The 23,244-nt window shown below is 39.8% G+C and overlaps 1 protein-coding gene across 8 annotated transcripts in view; it reads right to left on the bottom strand.

Moving 5' to 3' along the window:
* The window catches only part of LOC145252842 (opioid growth factor receptor-like protein 1), a 109,353-nt gene that overhangs the window by 15,267 nt on the left and 70,842 nt on the right, over nucleotides 1–23,244 (bottom strand). For 5 of the 8 annotated variants that reach the window (XM_080112830.1, XM_080112829.1, XM_080112831.1 and 2 more), the window contains 2 exons: nucleotides 21,755–21,821; nucleotides 9,437–9,573 (listed from right to left, as the gene is read on the bottom strand). In XM_080112830.1, coding sequence (XP_079968956.1) covers nucleotides 9,437–9,573; nucleotides 21,755–21,821 — 204 coding nt within the window. Of the gene's footprint in view, nucleotides 1–6,308; nucleotides 6,567–9,436; nucleotides 9,574–21,754; nucleotides 21,822–23,244 lie in introns of those variants that run through there. The other 3 variants (XM_080112836.1, XM_080112835.1, XM_080112833.1) reach the window with 1 other exon arrangement.

Below are 23,244 nucleotides of genomic sequence, written 5' to 3'. Positions count from 1 at the left end.
GGCTGCCGATACATTATGGAGATCCACTTGCAAAAGTCCGGTTTAAAACCGGCGGCCTCTAAGACAGATGCCAGGAAACGATGGTCGACCCTATCGAAAGCTTTGGACTGATCTAAGTTTATCAGCGCGGCTTCTGTGTCGTCATCTATTCCCCCCTCTAGGATCATGCGGATCAGGTGCAAGTTGTTCTGAATCGATCTCCCCTTCACAGCGTAGTTCTGTTCTGGTTCAACCAACTCGTCGATAACAACCTGCAGCCGATTCGACAGGACCTTGGCCAAAATCTTCAACTCTGTGTTTAGCAGAGTTATGGGCCTGTAGTCATCTAACTCTTCCCCTCCATGCCCGTCACCTTTCTTCAGCAATGTGATCACTCCCTTGGTCACCTGCCCTGGGATGGATCCCTGAGCAAACCAATGGTTGAACATATCCGTCAGAAGAGGCAGAAACATGGGCGACAGCCTCAAGTACAGTTCGTATGGCAGACCATCAAGTCCTGGCGATCTGTCACAGCTGACCTGCTTCAGCGCAGTAAAGACCTCCTGCTCCGTCACCCGGCCCTCGCAACCAGCCGCTCTAGCCGCCTCGAGGCGGGGAGAGTCGGCCAAATAGTCGCTAAACTCAAGGACCGGAAGATCGGGCTGCTGCGTAAAACGCTCCTCGAAATGTTCTCGAAACCCCTCGCAGATCTCCCGAGTCGATTCCAGGGTGCGTCCATTCGGATGTTTGATTTTTGCAATATATTTGTCCGAGCCACGCCTAGAAACCTCACGGCGCACGTCTGCATCAGAATTGACTGCTTCGTTGCCTATCTTTCTAAGCCTAGCTCTAACTACTTGGCCTTCGTAACGCTCGCTAGTCTCGCGTAGAAGGTCCTGCTTAGCTAGTTCCTGACTAACCCTATCACCCTCCCCGGTAGCCTGGGCTAGTTTCTGCTCTAGCTTCTTCTTCGTCTTGGCCTTATCTAGTGCGAGGCGCTGGGCATACTTGACGGAGAAGCTTCTGATCTTGGCTTTGAGACCTAACCACCACTTACTCCCGGTAACCGCCCCCACTAGTGCCTTTTTAATCAATTCTCTTAACTGATCTTGGAAGTCTTGTCTCTCCAGAAGGGAGGTGTTTAACTTCCAGTACCCCGCTAACTTAGGCCTATTTCCTAGCTTCAGCCGGGCCATAACTAATTTATGGTCCGTCTGGCCTAGCCAAGTGAACGTGGGACAAGATAAGAAGTCTACTTCGCCTCTCCTAACTAACATCCTGTCCAAATAAGTATTTGGATAGGAGGAAACACTATTGGTCCACGTCCACATCTCCCGCCCTGGATGCTCGACCCGAAACCTGTCGACCAGACCGCATCTAGCCATCAGATCAGCCAGGCTGGACTCGCACCTCTCCGATCCTCTAGCTCCGCCTCCTACCTTATCTATGTCGGGGTCTAAGATGGAATTCCAATCCCCCATTAGCACTACCCGCTTCCGACAATCTACAAACGCGTCAAGCTGACTGAAGAATGAGACCCTCTCACGAGCGGTGCTGGGCGCATGAACCGCAATCACCCGAAACACAGAATCTTTTACGGCAACATCGGCCACAACCAGCCTACCCACTGCATCTCTATGGACAACGTCGACCGTCGCCGACAGGGTACGTTTAACCAGCACGGAAACTCCCCTCCCCCGCGGGCTGCCATATGCTGAGAAAACCTCAAAGTCTCGGGCCAGCACCTGACAGTCCACAGAGGAAACGAAATGCGTCTCCTGAATCGCAGCGACATCCACTCCCAGGGACAAGAGGTCGTGCCGGAGGCGAGCCGCCCGGCCCGATGATCTCAAGCCCCTCGCATTCAGACTAGCCAAATTCAAAGCCATGGTACCTACCTTAAGGTGTGTTACACTCAGCTCCGAAGTCAGCCGGGGAAAGGACACCGACGTTGTGTGCAATGCTCAAGGTGGTCAGGTTTTTCATGTCCTGACCTTCTCTCACAATGCCGCCGACATCCAAAGGGTAGGTCAATTTAAGGGCCCTATAGAGTGACGGATGGACCAACACTGGGACCCTTCCCTTGCATTGTTTTGACAGTTCATCAAGAGAAGGGTCATTTTTTTTAACCAGTTCAATTCCCGGAAACGCCCCTTCAGCGGCCTGCAGCCTTGTCCACAAGTTGGTCTTGCAGGCCTCTGGAGTTCTGACAAAGGTTATTAGGAGTGGGGCGTCCGGGAAATTTGAGGGGATATTTACATCTTTCCCCTCTATCTGTTTGTAATCGAGCAGAGGTTTTAAGTTTTTCCTCTGCCGATGGGAAATGTCTGTGGCCACAGATAGAGGGTCTACATAACATAGTTCCTCAGGGGCAAGGACCTTTGGTCTGCAAGAGGCAGAGGAGTCTCTCCTCTCCCTCGGTTCATTCTTTTCATTTTCTTTTTGGGGTAGTGGCTCAGTTTGCCTTGGTGTGGGGACGGGTGTTTGTGTGGTGCCTGGTGTTGGTGTTGGTGTTGGTGCAGTGTTTGGTGTTGGTGCGGTGTCTGGTGTTGGTGTTGGTGCGGTGTCTGGTGTTGGTGTGGTGTCTCGTGTTGGTGCGGTGTCTGGTGTTAGTGCGGTGTCTGGTGTTGGTGCGGTGTCTGGTGTTGTTGCAGTGTGTGGTTTGGGGGTGGAAGTGGATTTTGTTGTTAGGGGTGGTGTATGTTCACAGGGAGTGGGGGCCACCTTTTCTTCCTCTTTTCTTCTTTTGTTTTTCTTTTTCATTCTTTCGAATGAACCGGGGAGAGGTGAGGTTGAGTTCCTCTCCCTCTCACTTGCGGATTCATCCTCAGAGGAGCAGTCTTTTCTCCGCTTGATCCCCGTCTCGATTGGTGTGGGGACCGTTGGTTGTGTCTGCTCCTCTATTTGCTGCTGCAGCTGTTTTTGTTGTTGCTGCTCTCGCTGGTGTCGTTGCTGCTGCTGCTTCTGCTGCACTTGCTGATTTTGCTGTTGCAGTAGTTGCTGCTGCAGTTGTTTCCGCGGCATTGGCTGCGGTGGCTGTTGTTGTTTCTGCATTTGCAGAGGCTCCTGCCTCGATTTTTGGGCTGGTGGTGGGACGGTGGCAGAAGGGATTAAGTGTTTCCGCTTTTGTCTCACTACCGTGCTCCATTCTTCCCCCTTGGCCTCCTGGGTGGTTTGAGTTTTCCTTGGAGCTGGGGTTGGTGCTGCAGTTGCAGGGGTTGTTGCCGCCTGTTTTGGTGCGGGCGTTGTCTCAGTGGATGTGACCGCCTTTTGGGTTATTGGATTAGGGGTTACCCTTTGGGGGCAACTCCTAGCCATGTGGCCCTGCTTTTGGCAGAACCAACAGTGTGGACGACGGCCCTCCACCACTACCGTTATGCTGGCGTCTTTGTATGTCAGCAGCGGTGGTATTGCCTGAAAACCTTTCCTCTTCAGCCTCATTGCTATTGTGTAGCAGCCCAGGTGAGTCCCAGTTTTTGACCGTATTGGGGTCACCTGTTCTACCTCACCGTACTGGCTGAAGAGGCATCCTAATACTTCCGCAGGTATTTGGGTTGGCACATTAAATACCTGCACCCAAGTCCTTCTCTTGCCCTGGTATTCAGGTGTTAGTTTGACTCTCCCATGCTTTATTTCTTGGAGGGAGAGTCTCTCTGCATCTTCCTTGGTGGGTAGGAGGATGTCCCACATGGCGTAGCTCCTCTGGTACAGGTATAATACCGGGATATTTAGCTTATGTAGGAGCCCTGCCATGTCTTCCTTTTTCATCCCTAGGAGGCGGTTTTCCGGCATATCCGAGATGATGAGGGAGAGCACTCTGTCTTCGATTGCCTCCCAAGCGCCTGGCACTGGTTTAATTTCTGCCCCCTCTATGTATTGTCTGTACTTGGTCAAGTACAAGTCTTTATACTCTTGAGGGGACAGTTGCTTCTCTACAGTCTTCCCCCATGCCAACCCTCTTGTTGGTGTTGGATCTTTGGTGAGGTTGGACTGTTTTTGCTGTTCCTTGGCGGAAGGGTTGCTATTTTGAGGGGCATTTCCCTTTCCGCTTTCCTTTGGGACCGACTCTCCCTGCTCTATACTTCTTCCAGGAAATACTTCCCTTTTTGGGGAGTCGGCCTCCTGGGGAGCATTGTCCTTGGGAGCTTTTGCCCCTTTTGTTTTGGGGAGGTTTAGGCTGTATGCCCCCTCGTTTTCTTGATTTGCTCCCCTTTTGGGGCAGTAGCCCTCCTGGGGAGCACTGTCTCTCTTATCGTCCTTTGGGGCTACTGCCTCTTGATTTTTGTTGTCAGAGCGGGATGCCCTGTCCAACATTGTTTTTTCTCCCCTTTGTGGGGAGTCGCCCTCTTGGGGAGCTGCTGGTGAGTTTTCTCCCTTCTGGGGGGCGTCCTTCGGTTTCGTGTCCGGGCGGTATGCCCCGTTGCTTTTTGCTTCCCCTGTTGGGGAGCCGTCCTCTTGGGGAGCAGTTTTTCTTGTGGTAGCCTCCTGGCTGGGGGTATCTGTATTGGTGGTCCCCGGGCTGGGGGTGTCCATTTTTGAAAAAAGCTCTCTCTCTTCTGTATAATTCACCAAAATGAGTGACGTGGAGTCGGCGTCCAAATTGGGAGCCGACTTTGGCGCCAAAAAGAAGTGGCGCCAAAGGCGGCAAGAGGGGAGATAGAACTGAGAGAGGGAGTGGGAGGTTAGTGGAGGGAAGAGAGAAAGTGTTTCCGACCCTCCCTCGCGGGAAGGTCGTAAATTATCAGCTCGGATCCCCCCCCGTGGGGGAGGGGGGAGAGCAGAGAAAGACAGACAAAGTGGGGGTGCGGACAGAACGCTACCCAACAAGCTCTCCGGGCACGAGAATGTGTCGCCAGAACACGACTGCCTATCGCTGTGTATGTATCAGAGAACAGATACTACACTTTGATCTTGTCACGAGGGCCGAGAACTCTCCCACCGAGCAAATTAGGCACAAGGCGGATTTTTAATGTGAGGAGTGAAGGGGAAATGGGGACCAACTCCCCGGGGAGTAGGGGAGCTGGATAGTGACAATTTGTATAATAAATGGGAGGGGGAGGGAAAAGGCGACCAGCTCCCGATGGGTAGTTAATGGGAGCTGGATAGTAACTGTTGGTATGAAGGGTTGCCCCTATATTGACCAAGGTCTGATATGTGGAGTTACCCCCACATATGGTCTTTGCTTGCAGTAGGTATTTATTTGCTCCCCCACCGAGCAAATTAGGCACAAGGCCGATTTTTAATGTGAGGAGTGAAGGGAGGGGGAAGGGAAAAGAGCACCAGCTCCGGAGAGGTGGGAAATGGGAGCTGGTTAAAGGTCAGGTATGTGGGGTTGCCCCCACATCTGGTCTTTGCTTGCAGTATCTGTCGGAACAGATACTACAGTTTTATCTTGGCCCGAAGGCCAAGGTATTTATTTGCTCCCCCACCGAGCAAATTAGGCACAGTGCCGATTTTTAATGTGAGGAGTTAAGGGGAAATGGAGACCAACTCCCCGGGGAGTAGGGAAGCTGGATAGTGACAATTGGTATGAAGGGTGTCCCCTACATTGACCAAGGTCTTATATGTGAGGTACCCCCCACATATGGTCTTTGCTTGCAGTATCTGACGGAACAGATGCTACACTTTGATCGCGGCCCGAAGGCCAAGAACAACAGAAAAAAAGCAAACCTCTTGTTCATTATTCAATGCTTTACAAAGATCATTTTTTTACCCATTCTATTTGCCCTTAGCTCAAAACTCCTCTGCTGGCATCTTCCACAAATTTTCCAATCCCAATATTATAAGTTACCATGAAAACATAAACACAAACTTAGAACCTTAAATTCTGACGTAGAACCTTACTAGAAAGTCCGTTCTCCGACATTAGGAGTCTACATTAAAACTTCCAGAGGCTGAAATCTATTCACCGGAAATCAAATCCAATTTATTGTTTCTATGAACAACTGGCATGTGCCATTAGATTCTCTAAATCACTTCCTGATTACAGGATACTCGAACTTGCCCTCCAAACCTGATTCACAAGAACTCTGTGGTCATGAAATCTGTGCCTTCTATTCATATGAAGACTTCAAACGATCTCTCTGATGGAGTAACTGAAATAGTGGGTGAATGTCTGGCATACGGTAGAATTCCCTATCCCCAGTAAAACAGAATGGCAAGAAAATTAAAACAAAAATGTGAAGTGTGTTACACGATTGGCCCAGTCTTTACTTGTCTTAGTAATTCTAACCCTAAAATGTAAGGCCATTTAATAAAATTATTTTCTAATTTTCTGTCGTAGTTGTTTCTCTTCATTCTGAGAGAAGAAAAAAAAAACAAGTGTGACATTTTCTTTTGTGTTTTTATTCCACATTTAAATGCATTCACAAACAGGCAAACGAGTTTCGCACTTAAGTGGTCGACACACCGACATTCTCCCCTTTTCTCTACAAGTCAGCCGCCTGTTAATCTGCCTTTGTTCTCGGTGCACGTGTTCAATAAGTTTTGCTTGCTGTATCTGATCTCCTCTCTGAAGTCAAACAGTTGACCCGATTCCTCTCTGGACGTGTTATTTTGATTAACTTATGTCTCCATGGCGTGAAAAGCTGGTAAAATACACCATCGAAGTAACCAAGCACAATGATAAGACATATGAAAATATTATGAACATCAAATGGTAGAAGTAGAGGAAATATGAGAAAGTCAAGGCAAGAGCCAGTATGAAGGGTGTGCAGACACTTTTCACTCATTAACAATCTGTGATGGATTAGACATGTGATACAAATGAAAAATGACAAGATTCCAAAATAAATTCTATTTTCTCAGTTGACGAGCAGAATCATAGTAAACTTAAACTCATGTACAACAAAAAGTAATCTAAAAGATTTTCAGATCCCGTCAGATGGATTGCCCCACCTGTGAGAGAACAAAAGTACCTGAAAATCAATGATTTATACCAGACACATAGATTCATTAACGACAAATGCACTAAGTAAATAATATTATGATTTTTTTTTAATTATAGATAGACGCTATATCTCCATTATATTAGGATTCATAGCAAAAGGTATTGCTGCTTTACAGTTGCAAAACAATAAAAAAAATATTTTTAAATAGTTGAATCTTTGGTGCAGGTAGTTTGGAGATAAAAGAAATACTTTGTAGGGAACAATTAACTTAGCTAAATAGGTCACATTTTTTACATGGATGTTTAGTTCTACATATTAAATTTGCAAAACAAATCGCTCTTTCTCAGGATTTCATCATATAACTAGCAATAGAAATCCATGTGAAGGTTAAATATAGGTAAACAATGATTTATCTTGATAAAATATTTGTAAATATGCAGTATTCATGTTGGTATACATAGAGATACAATGAATATTTTGGGACAAACATTTAACTCAGTTATAAAAGCAAAACTTCCGACACAAGTTTTCGGATGTTATGTCCTTGATTTGCAATTTGGAAAATAAAACGTATGTGCTGGTTATAGTGTATCATATAGTAGCTCCCTTCAGTCTCAACAGACTTTGGACACCCACTGAAAGGATGCCTGTGGGTGGAATTCTTGTCGCAAGAGTTGTGCAATCTCCAACCATATCTCTCCTGAGTCGGTGTTGTTAAATACCAGTGGCGAGTAGAGGTTCAGGACGGCTGAAAACAATGCCAAGATAAGCGGAGAACACATACAGAACCTAGAATTCCCAAATAGTTACCCATCTTGAACTAGCCAGGCTCAATATTGCTTAACTTCGGTGATCAAACGAGAACTGGTGTATGAACGTGATTATGCTGCATTGTGTATTATATAATAAGCGAAAGACGGCCATGCAAGTTGAAAATGTAAATAATGACTATAGATTTGAGAAAGTGACATAGGCATTAAATAAAAGAATGGGGACAGACTGAAAGGGAGAGAGAGAGAGAGAGAGAGAGAGAGAGAGAGAGAAAGAGAGAGAGAGAGAGAGAGAGAGATAAGAGAAAGAAAATGAGAGAGGGAAATTATTGAAAGAAGAGCAGCTCAACTGAAAAATGGAAAACATAGGAAATAAATTTGATGAAAAAGAGTAATAGGAAAAGAAGAGGAAACAGAAGATGAAAAAGAAAATGAAAAAATTATAAAATAGAGGGAAGAAAAAGAAAAAAAACTAAACAGTAGTATATGACGTAACTGTCCCAGAGAGCGGTTTAGCTCCCCACTAGGGGAGGCTGAGACGCCCGGAGTACTGGAAAAACCGGACAGATATGATTCTTTTATTCTTTTATTTATCATCGGTGTGCCTGGGTGACAGCAAAAACCCTGCTGAGAGAAAAGATCAGGATTTGTAACTTTCATTTTTATGAAAATCGACAAACAATGCCACTTTTGAAGTTTGTACTCCAAAACAAATAAAATAAAACTCAGGGTTCAGGAGTAATTATGTTTATAATTCAAGCGCAGTGTTTCGACATAGAGATCACGGAGTTGACCCCATTAGGTCATGAGAAACGTTTACAGATCCACAGGTGCACTTTCAACTGGGGCGACGTTGTTGGGTATGATTGGTCCAGGGAACACCCCTGGTTTCACCCCCACCACTGAATATTTAATGGAGCACACAGTCGACAAATGACAGCAAGTGAGTTTGAGAGTTTGAAAATCTCCACCACTACCCCCTCTCTTTCCACGCAAACCTCATCGCTATATCGAAGGCAGAAGTGAAATCTAAATATAGACTCAGTGAAGTCGGACATTATTGAATATTGTACTGTAAAGACAATTGTATATATATATATATATATATATATATATATATATATATATATATATATATATATATATATATATATGTATAATTTTTCTTGAAAATTAATGAGTAAACTAGAAGAACTGAGCTGTTTTCTTTTTTGTGCATTGAATCGTCTTCCTGGCGAAGGACGAATTGTGAATTTTTCTTCTAGCATACGACAGACTGTCGAGGCGATGGCATATCAACCCTGATGCGAGAAAGCACCGACGAATACCCGGCTGTGAATTGAAGACCAACGTGCGATCAACGGGGATCTGCCACACGAAGTCACATCTTGTCGCTATTGACCGAGATACTGACTTAAACGATCAAAGGGTCACAGTAACAATTAACAGGAAATAAGTAAAAAAAGAAACAGAAGGATAGAAAAGAAGTAAAAGAAAGAGAGAAAAAAATGAAAAGGAAGAAGGTGAAATATAAAAAGAAAAAGAATTAAGACAAAATAGAAGAGCAAAAAGGAAAAAAAAAGACGAAAGAAATAATAAAACAAAAAGGAAAAACAAAAATATGAAATAATGAAAAGTAAAATAAAATAAAAACAAAGGAAAGAGTAAAAGAAAAGAAGACAAAAGTGAAAAGAAATTAAAAGAAAAGGTAGAAAAAAGGAAGATTAATGTGGGATGAAAGGAAAGAAGATGAGTGAATTTCTTTCTTTTTCTTCAAGGAATACTAATAATACTTACGATGTTATCTTTTGTAGGCGTTCTTTATGATTTGGTGCCAAATCAATTGTGTTATTTTTCAATTTCATTCCATAGAAATCGAGCATCATTGCAAAAGCTCTCATGGCACGGTTTTTAAATTCGGGACTCATGATTATCTGAAATTCGAAATCCGCTATTAATTGTCAGATATATTAATAGAAGAAATAGATTTATTCAATGAATGGCAACAAATAATAACTTATATAACAAAATGATCCTGCTTTTCCTCCTTCATTTACAGTTTCAATAGGAAAACAACTGAATATTTCCTAAACAAATCGTTCACTCTCACCACTTACAGCTTACCACGAAACTAGGCATACATTACATCTTCGTTTCAAAATTATTACATTTATTCTGAACAAACTGCATTCCTAAAATGCGTATTTCTCACAGGGAAAGTAGCAAACAATTCCACTCTTTATCTATTATGTTAACTCACTTAGTTGTTAAACTTCCGTAACAGGTATACTTATTTTACATCACCGCATCATACTTCATTTCTAACCTCATACTGATTCATACATGTTACACTAGATTTTGAAAATAGATAAAATCGCTCCCTTAAATTCTATCAAATTCTTCCTAGCCTACTGATTGTATTCGAAAAATATGATATTGTCAGAAAGATTGATTTTAACTATTGAATCCTGACTTTTTAAAAATCATTTTTCATAATACTAGAATATATTACAGAACACCTTAGACTCCATACAACATAGCGTCTTACACTGACTTAAATACATGAACGGGGTGAGTGGCGTTTGATAAGCTATGTCAATGACCAACTTCTTTTGGCAGTTGAGCAATGAAATTTATCATAATTATAAGACTTTTTCTACACAGGAACTACCCAGAGTTGCGCATTTCCGTCATTGATTAATGAATCTTTGGAGATCTTTTTTTTCTTTTTTTTTTTTTTTTTTGAACATCCTAGATTGTTCTTCCAACCACGAAGTGACTTCAGAAATCAAGATTGCATTATTTGGGAAACGCTTTCTGTTTCAAAAACAACTTTATGACTGGGAAGGTGGAAGTCAGAGGATGCAAGGTCGCCCGTGCTTCTGATCTGGTGATATTCACGTTATAGATAGAACATTATCATGCAAGAAGACACCTTTGTTCATCTTGTTCCGCCTCTTCATTTTGATAGCATCTATTAATTTCCTTAACAGCGAAGCATCATTGATTCTTGTAATTGTGGTACGTTTTGTAAGGAAATCTATTTTCACTACTCTGTCCTAGTCCCAGAAAACTGTGAACATGATCATGCCAGCAGAGGGTCGCATTATTGTCTGTTTTTGAGATAGTGATTCCAAGTGATTCCACTGCATTGACGGGGCTTTTGTCTTTGGGTCATAGTGATAAACATAGGTTTCATCCAGTGTAATTAATCTTTTGAAAAACGTTCACTCATCTTCTTGGAACATCTCCAAATTCATCCTCAAACACTTGATGCGTTCTTACTTCTGTAAAGGTTGTCAGCAACGTTGGAATTTATATGCCAGATACTTTATGCAAATGGTCACAGATGATAGTTTCCACAGTCTGTACTAATCTTGACCTCTTGGACTATTTGGCGAATAGTCACTCTTCCAAAATAGTCGGTCTTCCAAAATGAAAGCCTCAGTCTGACTGACAGATGCCTCATTAATGACAGAAGTGGGAGAACAAAACTGGGAGATGTTTCCAGATTTCCGTTTGAATTCACGATGCCAGCATTTTACAAGGTGATATGATGAGATATCATCACCGCACCTTTCATTCATTTCATCAGACGTCTCTATTAGTGTGTGTCCTTTCAAATACAAAAACCGGATCACCACGTGACACTCAACAGGTTCCATTTCACATGCAATAAAAAGCACAATTAGTTCAGAGGTGTAATTTGTCACATACTCTATTGAATCTTTGTTCGCAAAGTTGTTATGGGTATCCTCTTTGTGAATTCAAGTCCTTCGTCCCTAAGTTGCTGTGGTCCAGAAGGGCCACTAAAGAACACGGACATGAAGATTGGTCGGAAAGGTAAATGATATTGAAACACAACAGAATATACAAAGAGCAACAATCGTAGCACGTAACGCCAAGATGGCATACTACAAAGTACACAGACAACCCCGGGAGTGAATACTTCTCGGCCTATTAATACAGTTAAGAAGAGTTCATCTGTGTATAGATGAATCCACACAATACACCCCTCCCAAGCCTTTTTGCACCACAAAATGTTTGTTACTTTCTTTTCTGTTTTGAATCGATAGTCAATGGGTCGGTAAATTTTCTCCTTCAGCCCGATCTTCACTGTTCCTGGGTTGTTTGGAGTGAAACGAGATCGAACGTCTCAAAAATGGTGTCGATCAGTTCTTCCTCTACGAGTAATGTGTCTCGTGTCATTTCAGTGACGCTTTTTAACAGATTTTGATGGCGTTTTCTAGTAGGATTTGGATCTTGTATGATACTAACCATATCACTAATGCTTTCGTTGATCGTACCCAGCTCCCCAAACCTTTTTCTTCAGAGTTAAAACATCTTGTGGGTACGCACGTAGGTTTATGCAATTTTGCTTGTTTCGGAAAGAGTTTATCAAAACTAATCTCATCTTCCGTGTAAACATGCTTTCGACAGAAGAGACTGCTGTTAGAGTGTTTGAATTCGGTGTAATTCTATACACTTGCAAAACATTGTTGTAAGGCTCCGGCCATAGATGTATCTTGGAGTGCCCTTTTAAGGGTATCTACAAATTTTTCGGATGGGCCATTTGACCTACTGTGATATTGGGACGTAGTCATATGATTTATTTGAAAAAATACTACAAAACTCCTTAAACTCTGCAGATGTGCCCTGAATTCCGTCATTACTCACAATACAATCTACAACAACGAAACGGACGTTCGTTTAAAAAATTCATTGTTGTCCCTATTGTACATCTACATCTAAGTACCTCAGGTCACTTGGTATAGCTATCAGCTATGGTTACGTAGTAATAATCCTCACGAGGACTCGCAAAGTTTATGTGGATTCTCGACCACGGTTAGTTCGTTTTTTAATCAGAATGTAAATGCAATAGGTACTACTTTTGTCGCTTAAGCACAACCCTTGCAAGCATCAATCTTCTCTATGATGTTCTTGTCCATGTTTTACCACTATACGTAGCTTCTCATCAAGTTTTTAATCGTTTTTCCCAGAGTGTTTGGTAAGGAAATATCGCAGGATCCTTTTACGAATGATTTTAGGAATTAAGACAATGTTGTACTGACCAAAGATTTAGGTCACAAAACCAAAACCACTACTACCATCCTCTTCGGTACTACATTAAACCTTCCCCTTCCCTACAGTGTAAAAGACAATTCTCACTGCTTAACCCTTCCTTACACCTATTCATCCTGCTTACTGACTCCTCCCCTACCAGCCTGCTGCTACCATCCAAGAAGAGCACGCTGGTGCCTTTTCAACGAGAACGAGGTAGAGTTCACTGAGTCGACGTCCAGTACACACGTGTTTTGACGACTGCTATACTCATGTCATCTTACTATGTTCGCAGTGTTAACAGAAAATAAAAATAATCCTTCAAATTAGTATTTGTGTTGTGTCTTATTCAAACGAGATAACAGCAAATATTACAATGGTGACCCCGGCTAAAGAACACTGCACCTCGTCAAAAGAACTTTGCACTAAGAAATGAACAGCATAAACTGGACCGAAAAGTAACGAAACACACTTTGGAATCTTCAGGAAAATACAAGTGACGTTTCAAAGAGAACCTTCGACGTAAGTACAACAATACTATATTCCCTTTCCTTCTTTGCCTACACGCACAAAACAGAAAAAGAAAAGATATATATATATATATATATATATATATATATATATATATATATATATATACTTAAAAAAAGAAAAGAAAGAAAGAAAATGGAAGAATCCAGTGTGCAACAAATAAACCTAAATTTATGGAAACGGCAGTAAATGGCTGGTTTTCCATTTTGGAAGCCTAATTCCACCTGCGCAACATAACAGCATCAACAACCAAATTTCACGCTGTCATATCATCCCTACCTGGAGAGGTGGTAGCTAAAATATCGATAAATATTTTAGAAGGCAGGAAATATGAGGAATTAAATGCTCCTTGATTGAGTCCCACGAAAGGACCAAGCCTGAATTGCTCGATAAGCTAATATCACCTAACACTATAACTGGCGGTCCTTCCGCATATCTTCAAGAGATGCTGTCTATTGCAAAAAGGATAGGTATTGGCGAAGAGACTGTTCTTCATAAATTTTTGCAAGCCTTACCCGCAACAATTTCCCCGGTCATTGCCTCTCAAAAAGCGCTAAACGCATCTCAACTAGGAAAACTAGCAGACGAACTAATGCCCATGTTGAATAATATAAATGTAACAGCATTTACCGCTCAGAATACTGACAAAAAACAAGAGCAACGTTCGGATACCGATAGGTGTTAAACCATTTTTCCCTGAACAAAAAACAAGGATATGCAGAGCACATATTTACTTTGCGGAGCAAGCCAGAACCTGAAAACCCTGGTGCAAATGGCCAGGGAAGCGAAACATAAAAATACTACCAAGATCACGCCCACCCACACCAACACGAAGTGACTCGGAAACTAGCAGCGCGAGCCATGTTCGTCCCCTTGAGTTCGCCACTACTACAAGCCATAGCAAGGCTAGGGACAAAAACGTTGAAATTTATTGTAGATACGGGCGCAAGTATCTCGATAATAACAGCAGCCATGATAAACGGTGTCCCATTACACCCAACACCAGTATCACTAACCACTGCCAACGGTGAGAAAATAGAATGCCACGGCCAAGTTAACCTTGAAATTGGGATACCAAGTTTGAGAAGGTCATTTTCCTGGACATTTGTTATCGCAAACATCACCAATCCCCTCCTCGGACTTGATTTCTTAAATAAATTTGGCCTTACAGTAGACTGCAAAAATAGAACAATTTACGACCCAGTTACTACCACAAAAAAAAATTACTATTAAATGCTGCAGCACCAGTAAATGTGGTCATAAATGAAATAGAACTGCCTGTATTCATTAGAAAAAGCCTGGATAAACACCCAGAAATTATCTCTCTGCACACCAACAAAAACAGTGAGTACTGTTGTGTTTATCACAGAATCGACACATGCAGCCACTCCCCAGTCTTTGCTAAATCCAGGCATCTGTCTGCTGAAAGGCTGGAGGCGACGAAAGAGGAATTTAAAGTTTAATAAACGAAGGTGTAATAACCCCTTCAGACAGTGAGTGGTCAAGCCCACTACATCTCGTGCCCAAACAAAGTGGAGGTTACCGCTGCTGTGGAGACTACCGCGCCTTAAACAGCATCACTAAAAGTGACAGATACCGTAATCTCGCCGATGGGACTCTATTAATACGAATACATGCCGTTTGGACTAAAAGACTCAGCGTCTACATTTCAAAGATATATGGACAAGATTTTCCGATATATTGACTATGTTTTCATTTATATAGACGACATATTGATCTTCAGTAACAACGAACAACCCCACAAACAAAATATCGACAGTTTTTCAAATCTTAGAAAACAACAGCCTAAAAATATCACTTTCCAAATCCGTCTTCAATGTGACATCTCTTGACTTCCTAGGATTTAGAATCAACTCAAAAGGAATCACACCAATTGCAAATAAAGTTAAAGAAATAGAATCTTTTCCGTGCCATAAAGATGCCTAAAGCCTACGCAGATTTCTTGGTATGGTAGGATTTTATAGAAAATTAATACCAGGATTTGTGAAATTAGTCTTACCCTTATCTGAGAGAATGAGACTAACACCGAAAGGTTTAATTACATTAAATACCTCGAAAAAAGAAGCCTTTCTACTATGATAAAAATACTGGGTAACCTTACAGAATTACCCCACCCTCAACCAAATTGTACACAGTATCAACTAGTCACGGGCAGCAGCAAACATGCAGTAGGTGCTGCCTTACATCAAGTCATAGATGGAACCCCAGTACCAATACAGTTTTTCTCGAAAAACTCACAGCAACACAGACGAGATATTCCACTTTCGACCGTAAACTTTTAGCAGCATACTTGGCTGTATTACACTTTTGCCACGTAATAGAAAGTCGCGAAGTATTGCTTCTGGCAGACCATAAACCAATATGCGGTGCATTTCACATTCTAAAACCTGCAAAATCAGATAGGCAACAAAGACAACTAGCCATTATCACAGAATTAATCTCAGATATTACCCATGTGAAGGGTGCCAAAAATATAGTTGCAGATTGTTTATCTTGCCCAACATTTGCTGTACAAATAGATATGTACGACCTCCCAGCTCTTGCAGATGCACAGAAAACAGACATCGAAATACAGTCCTATCCAGACTTAAAGAAATTCACATTATCTGAAAAAGATCAATTAGTGTTATTTTATGCGGCCACAAGTGCACAAATCTTATTACCACAACTAATGATTGGTACAAAAAATACAGAAACAATTACACAAAATTTTACAAGAGAACTAAACAAAACTATGGCAAAATTTTATCTGACAGACTTTTCAAACAAAGAAAAATCAACAAAGAAAGCATACGTACCAAATCAACTTTAAACCTGTGATAAAGTTTAGATTAGGATAGACCGCGTTCGAAAACCAGTTGAAGCACCCTATTCAAGTCCTTACATTGTACTCGAACGAACATCGAACTATTTCCTAATAGAAACGAACTCAAAGCCGCATACACAAGTTCCAATAGACCGTTTGAAACCTTAGATTTAAAACAAGCAAAAATGTACGCAAAATACAACTAACAACAGAAATTTAAAAAAATGACATTTTACTCCCTGAAAAAATGCAGGAACATAAAATAAAAATAAGAACTTCAAGTAGGAGAGTTACGTGAAAAAAAGATAATGAATACATTTATTATCAACTAGCGGGGGTACCCGGTGTTGCCCAAGTGTTTGTTTCCGGGACGGGGGGGGACTTTTAAAAAATGTTATGGTAGGTAAGTAGGAAGGATCAAACCCGGAGTCATGAGTAAAAGTAGGAAAATAAAGTGTGAAAAAAAAACAAAAAAAAAAACATCTGCAACGTTAACAGTTCGGCCACCAAGAAAAGTCCATTCCAGTTGTTTAGGAAAAAAAAAAAAAAAAAAGAAACGACTACGGTAGGTCGGCGCGAACGTGAAAATATAATGTGAATTGTCCAGCACGCTAACCACTACGCCACAGAGCACTGCAGCTTAGTTTAGTGATTTTAAATAACTTCACATGAAAGAACTACGAAGCCAAACCGGTGTTCTCTTCTCAACTGTTCCTTGTGAACGATCCCCAAACGGTGTTAAGTGGTGGCAGGGGGAGGAGGAATTTATTAGAGAGAAAATATTTTACCACTTCCATTGATCTTAACCGATTTTGGCCGTGACTTCTCAGCAGAAAAAGTATAGAAATCTAAGATTATCGAGGAATTTGAGAAATAATAAGCCTATAACACACCTCAGATATTGTTCTGCCGTTTGTGCATATTATATTAGCATGAAATATCTTGATTTTTAATCCTATTAATGTCAAAATCAGACGGGAAAAAATGAGTTCATTTTATTTATATATATAAGAAGATAAGATAAGAAGATAAGAAGAGAAGAGATAATAATAATAATAATAATAATAATAATAATAATAATAATAATAATAATAATAATAATTAATAAAATAAAAATAAAAATGTGTGTGTGTGTGAGCACTCCGTCTACTGGCAGGGTACCTCTCTGTACTTACCAAAGATTTCGGTCACAAAACCAAAACCACTACTACCATCCTCTTCAGCACTATATTAAACCTTCCCCTTCCCTACAGTGTAAAAGACAATTTTCACTGCTTAACCCTTTCTTACACCTAGTCACCCTACTGACTCTTCCCCTACCAGCCTGCTGCTACCATCCAAGTAGAGCACGCTGGTGCCTTTTCAACGAGAACGAGGCAGAATTCACTGAGTCGACGTCCAGTACACACGTGTTTTGACGACTGCTATACTCATGTCATCTTACCATGTTCGCAGTGTTAACAGAAAATAAAAATAATCCTTCAAATTAGTATATGTGTTGTGTCTTATTCAAACGAGATAACAGCAAATATTACAATGTCATTATGCAACAGGACCTCGTTCTATTATGAGGATACATCTGAAACATTTCTATCGTCCTCGACAATCTTAGTTTTAATGTCACAAATGAAATTATCCTTTTGCGATTTTTAAAATTTCTTGTGAACGGGAACTCTGTAACGGTGTTTGATAACTTTGTTTCAATTCCGTAGTCGGTGCGAGGTGTCGCTATTATAGAGTCCTCGAAAAGTTCTTTTTTCTTAGGTATTAATCAAAATAGTCCATCAGCGTGGCTAATTTGTTTCGATGACAGGCATTCCAGTTTAAAATTGTACTTTAACATATGACACCTCATCTTGATAATCTGTTGGAAGTATATATTGGTAATCCTTTTTTTATCCAAAAATCGTAAGTAAAGGTTTGTTGGTTTGTAGCATGAAAGGTCATGTATGTACCTATGAAATTTGATATGGTGAAAATGATACCGAAACCCTCATTTTCAATTTGCGAATATTGTCTCCCGGTGGGTAATAGTGTTCTTGAAGCATGTGTGACTGGCTTTTTCGTGCCGGCAGCCATTTTGTGGAATATGCTCAATGCCGTATGAACTGGCATCGCTTGCTACGATTATATTAAAGTTTAAGTCGTAGTGTCAGAAAAAGGTCCATCGTTAAAGCCTGTTTCTTTCGAATACCTTCTGACATTAGGGGTCGAATTCCAGACCTTTTCTTTCTTCAATAATTAATTTAGTGGAGCACGTAAGTCATGCATATACTTGATAAAAACCTGACAGTAGTTTGCCAATCCCAAAAGGCTTTGGAGTTGCCGGAATTTCTAAAAGCTGTTGCTCTCTTGGGATCCGATAGTATTCCATTTTCATTAATTATTTGACCAAGATATCTAATCTTGTTTAAGAAAAAAAAATCACACTTCGATTTCTTGACTTTAAATCCATATTCTTGGATTCTTCCAAAAAACCCTATGAATATGTCTCCGGTGTTGTTCTTAGGATTTTATGGCTATTATTAGGTTGGTGCAAAAATAATGTCGTCTTTTGACGTTCAACTTCAAAAGATCATAACTCTGTTCATAATAAAATTTATCAATCGAAATAGCAACCATTAGAATCGACAGATTTTTGCCAACGAGAAACAAGTTTATTCATCCCATTAGCATAGCATAGAAATCCAGAGTTCCGGAAGCGATGAAGTCATTTAAGGCCAACTCGGTATCATTTCGGCTTTGGATTATAATTTTACTCATTCTTTGAACCTCAACCTAATCTTAACTTAACTGAAACCTAACTCTAACCTAAGTTTTATTTTAAGCTTGCAGGCGAGGGCGCAGAAAAAAGGTATCCTAAAACATTAAAAATGGTTTCCGTACTTAATTTTATTGTAGGAAAAAATAATTATTTCCGCATGCTCTGCCCGTATTAGAATTATTTATAAAACCTAGAAGAGTTGTAAAATAGACCTCATTTCTCATTAACTTTGAAAAAAAAGTGACATCGTTACTGATTCGAGGACGTCTGACATTTGATACTGTTTTAAGATTTATAAATAACTGATAAATTCGTCGAAACATTATGTTCCAATAGCCAATAAAAACGTTGTTTACATAATTTCAATTAAAAATATTAAAGTTTTTACATAACTGATAAAAAAGCTTGTCGCAGAATCGGTTCGATCGCTCTTTGTTTACAAACACCGTACACTTTTTTTCAACAAATGAATGAGTTAAGCCACATTCTCAAAACCTTGACCCTTGCTTTTGCTAAAAATGCAGGCGTTTCATCTGCCCACACACTTTTCTCGCATCTAATCAAATACCAGTGACAAAAAACTATGTAGATACAATCAACCAATACTTTCGATATATCTGATCGAGACTAATTTGATTATTAATATATCTATATATCTATAAAAGTGAAATTGTCTGTGCATGTACATTTTCCTACCAAATTACTCTGTCAATTTTCAGTCTATAGACTCGAGACTTGACATAAGGGGTATTGAGATTTGGAAAAATCTTTTTAATCTGTTTTCGGTCAGAAATTTGGTTGTCAAGGGGTCAAAGTTCAACGATTTGACCTTTGAAAACTCTACCAAACTCCTCCGTCATTTTTGGGTCTAAAGACTTGAAATTTTAGATGTAGGTTTCTTGGACATGGATCAAACTTTTTACTTTGATTTGAGCCAAAATGCTAAAGGAATACAGCAAACTTTGACTAGAAAGATTCACTTTAGTCGGATGGTGGACAGGAGTCTCAACTCCCGAGTGCATAGGCAGTTGTCGAGTCCAAAAGAAGAAGGCATCAGCAGTAATCAAATCGCACTTTCCAGGGTGGTTGCAACTACTTAAATGCGATTTAATCTTTCACCCTTTGGTGCCTGTTTCATCTACCATACACCAGCTCTCATCTTCAGTTTCTGCTCCGACTTCTTTAATTCCTGCTCTGACTCCTGCAGTTCAAGCTTCTGTTCCAGCTCACTCCTATTGCTCCAGCACCTTCCAACTGCTCTGGTTTCAGCGCTTTATTCTCCAGCAACTTTCAACAATTCCTTCCAGCAACACCTGCTTCAACGGCTCAAGCTAATTTTTATACCAGCCCTTCTAGTGGTGCCTGCTTCGGCTCCTTCCAACGATTCCTACCTATATCTTCCAGTTCCCTTTACTAGTGTCTGTTGAGGTTCGGTTTTTTATTTCTATGCTTATCAACATCTGGTACCCTGTTCCAGTGACCGTCAACATCAAGGTCTTTGTTCCAGTTACAGCTGATGCTTGGCTTCAAGTTCAGCTTATTCACTTCCAGCCTTTCTTGCAACTTCTATTCCTGTCGATCCAGCACTTGGCCACGTCCACACGGACCAGACCTACTTGCGGCATCTAATCACACCTCAGAAATGTCCACTTCAATCTGTGTGTGACGTTATTCCATGCTGTCCATGATCCAGTTTCAACATTCCCAGCTGTTTCTGTCATTCAGTTTCCATCTTCCCGTCTATTCTATCTCTGTTGCTGCCAAGATACAACATTTCCTGTCCTTCAATGTCCCTACTTTCAAAATCAATCGATTTTCTCTAATTCTATATCTTCTTCTTGTACTTATGGCAAAATAAATATGTTTCTTTTACAACTGTTTATCTGCGTGTGTCTCTTTTTCTTTGCTATTTGCCGTATTTTGCCTGTGTCTACTTTTTTAATTATACAACTGATCAGTACCACACTAATAATAATAATGTAATAAGCTGATGTTTCCTAATTTAATAATAAAAACGTTTTTTTTTTTTTATAAAAAAGTTGTTTTCAAATTTGATATTCCCAAACGCAATTAACTAAATTAACAATATATTAAATCCAAAGAGTCACTCATAAAGTTGTTTGCCGAATTTAAATAAAAATAAAATATCCTACGTAGCAAATAAGAATCTTGAGGATTTCTTAATTTAGTTTAATCAAATTATTTCCTAATTTAAAACAATTAACATAAAGATGTCGATTTTTCCAAAATGGAATTTGCCTCTTTGTCTGGTTTGGTGAACCATAAAGTCTAATTTTCTCCCACAGATTTTCATCAAAATCTGCTCAAACGCCCAACCTCGAGCAGCCTTAGGCAAGGTGTTTGCCTCTATCCTACCTCACTACTCAAAGACCTGTCCTTCTCTGTGCATGCTAGTTTTTTCTTTACCTACCATTTCTCAATTCTATCAACTATTCAAGCCCATTAATCGTGCAGAGCGTAACAGTGCACTCATGAAACTTTGGAGGGAATGGAGTCGCCCCTTAATTACCACTACTTCTAAGTTCATTCTGACTCGAAGGAGTGGTAGTACCTGTCAGAATATTGTCTATGAGTTAAATAGACACTACCGTTCACAGACCATCTATTTACAAAACAAATTTATCTAAAAACAATCATCATCATCATCATCATCATCATCATCATCATCATCATCATCATCATCTATAACACCTATGTATGGTGTCAACATAAACTGACCTCAATGACGGTTGATATGCCTTAAAACCACAACCAACAATTCATTCCTTTTACTGCATACAACATTATTAAAAGATTGATTTCTAGTAAAAATTGCATGAAGATCTTTGTTTGCAGACAGACAGACAGACTGACACCTCACAAATGAAAACTTTATAAACTAAAATAAAAAAAGATGCATTTAGTTAATTACTTCTACATCGCCATCCGTCAGAAGCGGTGCATCAGGATTTTGTCCACGTTCTCTGCCTGGAAATAGCCTGAAATTGTCAAAAGAAATACAATTCTAAATAATTGGAAGACAGATCCTTGTTGCAAATGGTGTAAAATTCAAAATGGGAAAATAATTATTGTAAATTATCAGAGATACTCGCCGTTGCCCAGTATTGAAAATGGTACTTATTACAAGTTAGAAGAAAGCAAAACATAGAACATTGAAAATTATTTTAAATTTAACTCTTTATGACCTGGTCGAACTAATTCGTTCAGTTGTAAATAAATGAATATAACGGCATAAATAAAGCAGGAATTGATTCAAACACGCCTTGTGCGTATTAGTTCAGTATCTGGGTAGATGCCAGATACCTCCAGATTGCAACTGCCCATTGCTTACATTCAGTATGCCGACATCTATTTCAAAGAGTGGAGGATTTCGTTTGTTGTCTTTGCAATAGAGGCCAAATCGTTTTCTGGCTATTATCTTTTTAAACTAGATAATTCTTGATTATCAAGTTTAGAAGGTGATTGTAATTGTAACCATCAGAACTCTTATTCCCATGCTACAGACCTTGCTCTGATAGTATAAGAGAGATTATAGTGCTTATGTCTTTTTTATTTACATTCATACTACCGGTTAACTGAAGAACTGTATTCTATAAAGAAAGGTAATGCTATATATACTAGTGAAGATACTGTCTATTGTTAAGGCAAATTACTTCACCTTGGATTTCTTAAAAATTCTCATCTATATAAAATTATGATGGCTGAAAATTCAATATTTGAATCTATCAAACCTACTTTAGACGTTAAAAAACATATGAAAATTCGATATTTGATTCTACTTAGCCTACTTTAGATCTAAATAGCATTACATACGAAAATTCGTTATTTGATTCTACTTAGCCTTCATCTTTCGTTGAACATTGGTGCATATGATTGAGAATGATAAATTTTAATTAGATTTCATTTCTTTGTAAATATATTTTATTCTGGTTGGATTATTTTCCACAGGGAAACAAACCTTTCCTCTAAGCAGCAAATGTAAATTCAAGATAGAAGCCAATCCTGCTAATAATATTAATTAGTATTATTAATACATTTTCTTTTTCCTTTGTTAATAATTAACTGAGAAACAAAATTTATATTTTTATTCCGATATCAGGAAACTTGACCTTTGTAAACAATATCTACAGAAAAAATATCTTACATTTTAAACTACTATTTTTGTTTTATTTATTTTGTAAACAGTTGCAAGTAAATTAATGTTCTGAAATGCACATTTATAATTAGTATTGTCATATTTTCTGAAATATATGTAATAGTAGTGTCAATGGTAATATTATTAAAGTTATTAATAATATCAATTAAAGAGATTTAATCAAAAAGGATAACGTTTCAAAACTCTCTTAGAGTTTAATTTTCAATAATTTTCAAAGAAGTTAATTTACACAAAAATTTCTGGTT

This window comes from Euprymna scolopes, chromosome 29 (genome assembly GCF_053919585.1).
Source record: "Euprymna scolopes isolate OS-2025 chromosome 29, ASM5391958v1, whole genome shotgun sequence".
Taxonomy (NCBI): domain Eukaryota; kingdom Metazoa; phylum Mollusca; class Cephalopoda; order Sepiida; family Sepiolidae; genus Euprymna; species Euprymna scolopes.
The sequence above is the reverse complement of the archived record's forward strand: the minus strand, read 5'-3'. Positions and strand labels throughout refer to the sequence as shown.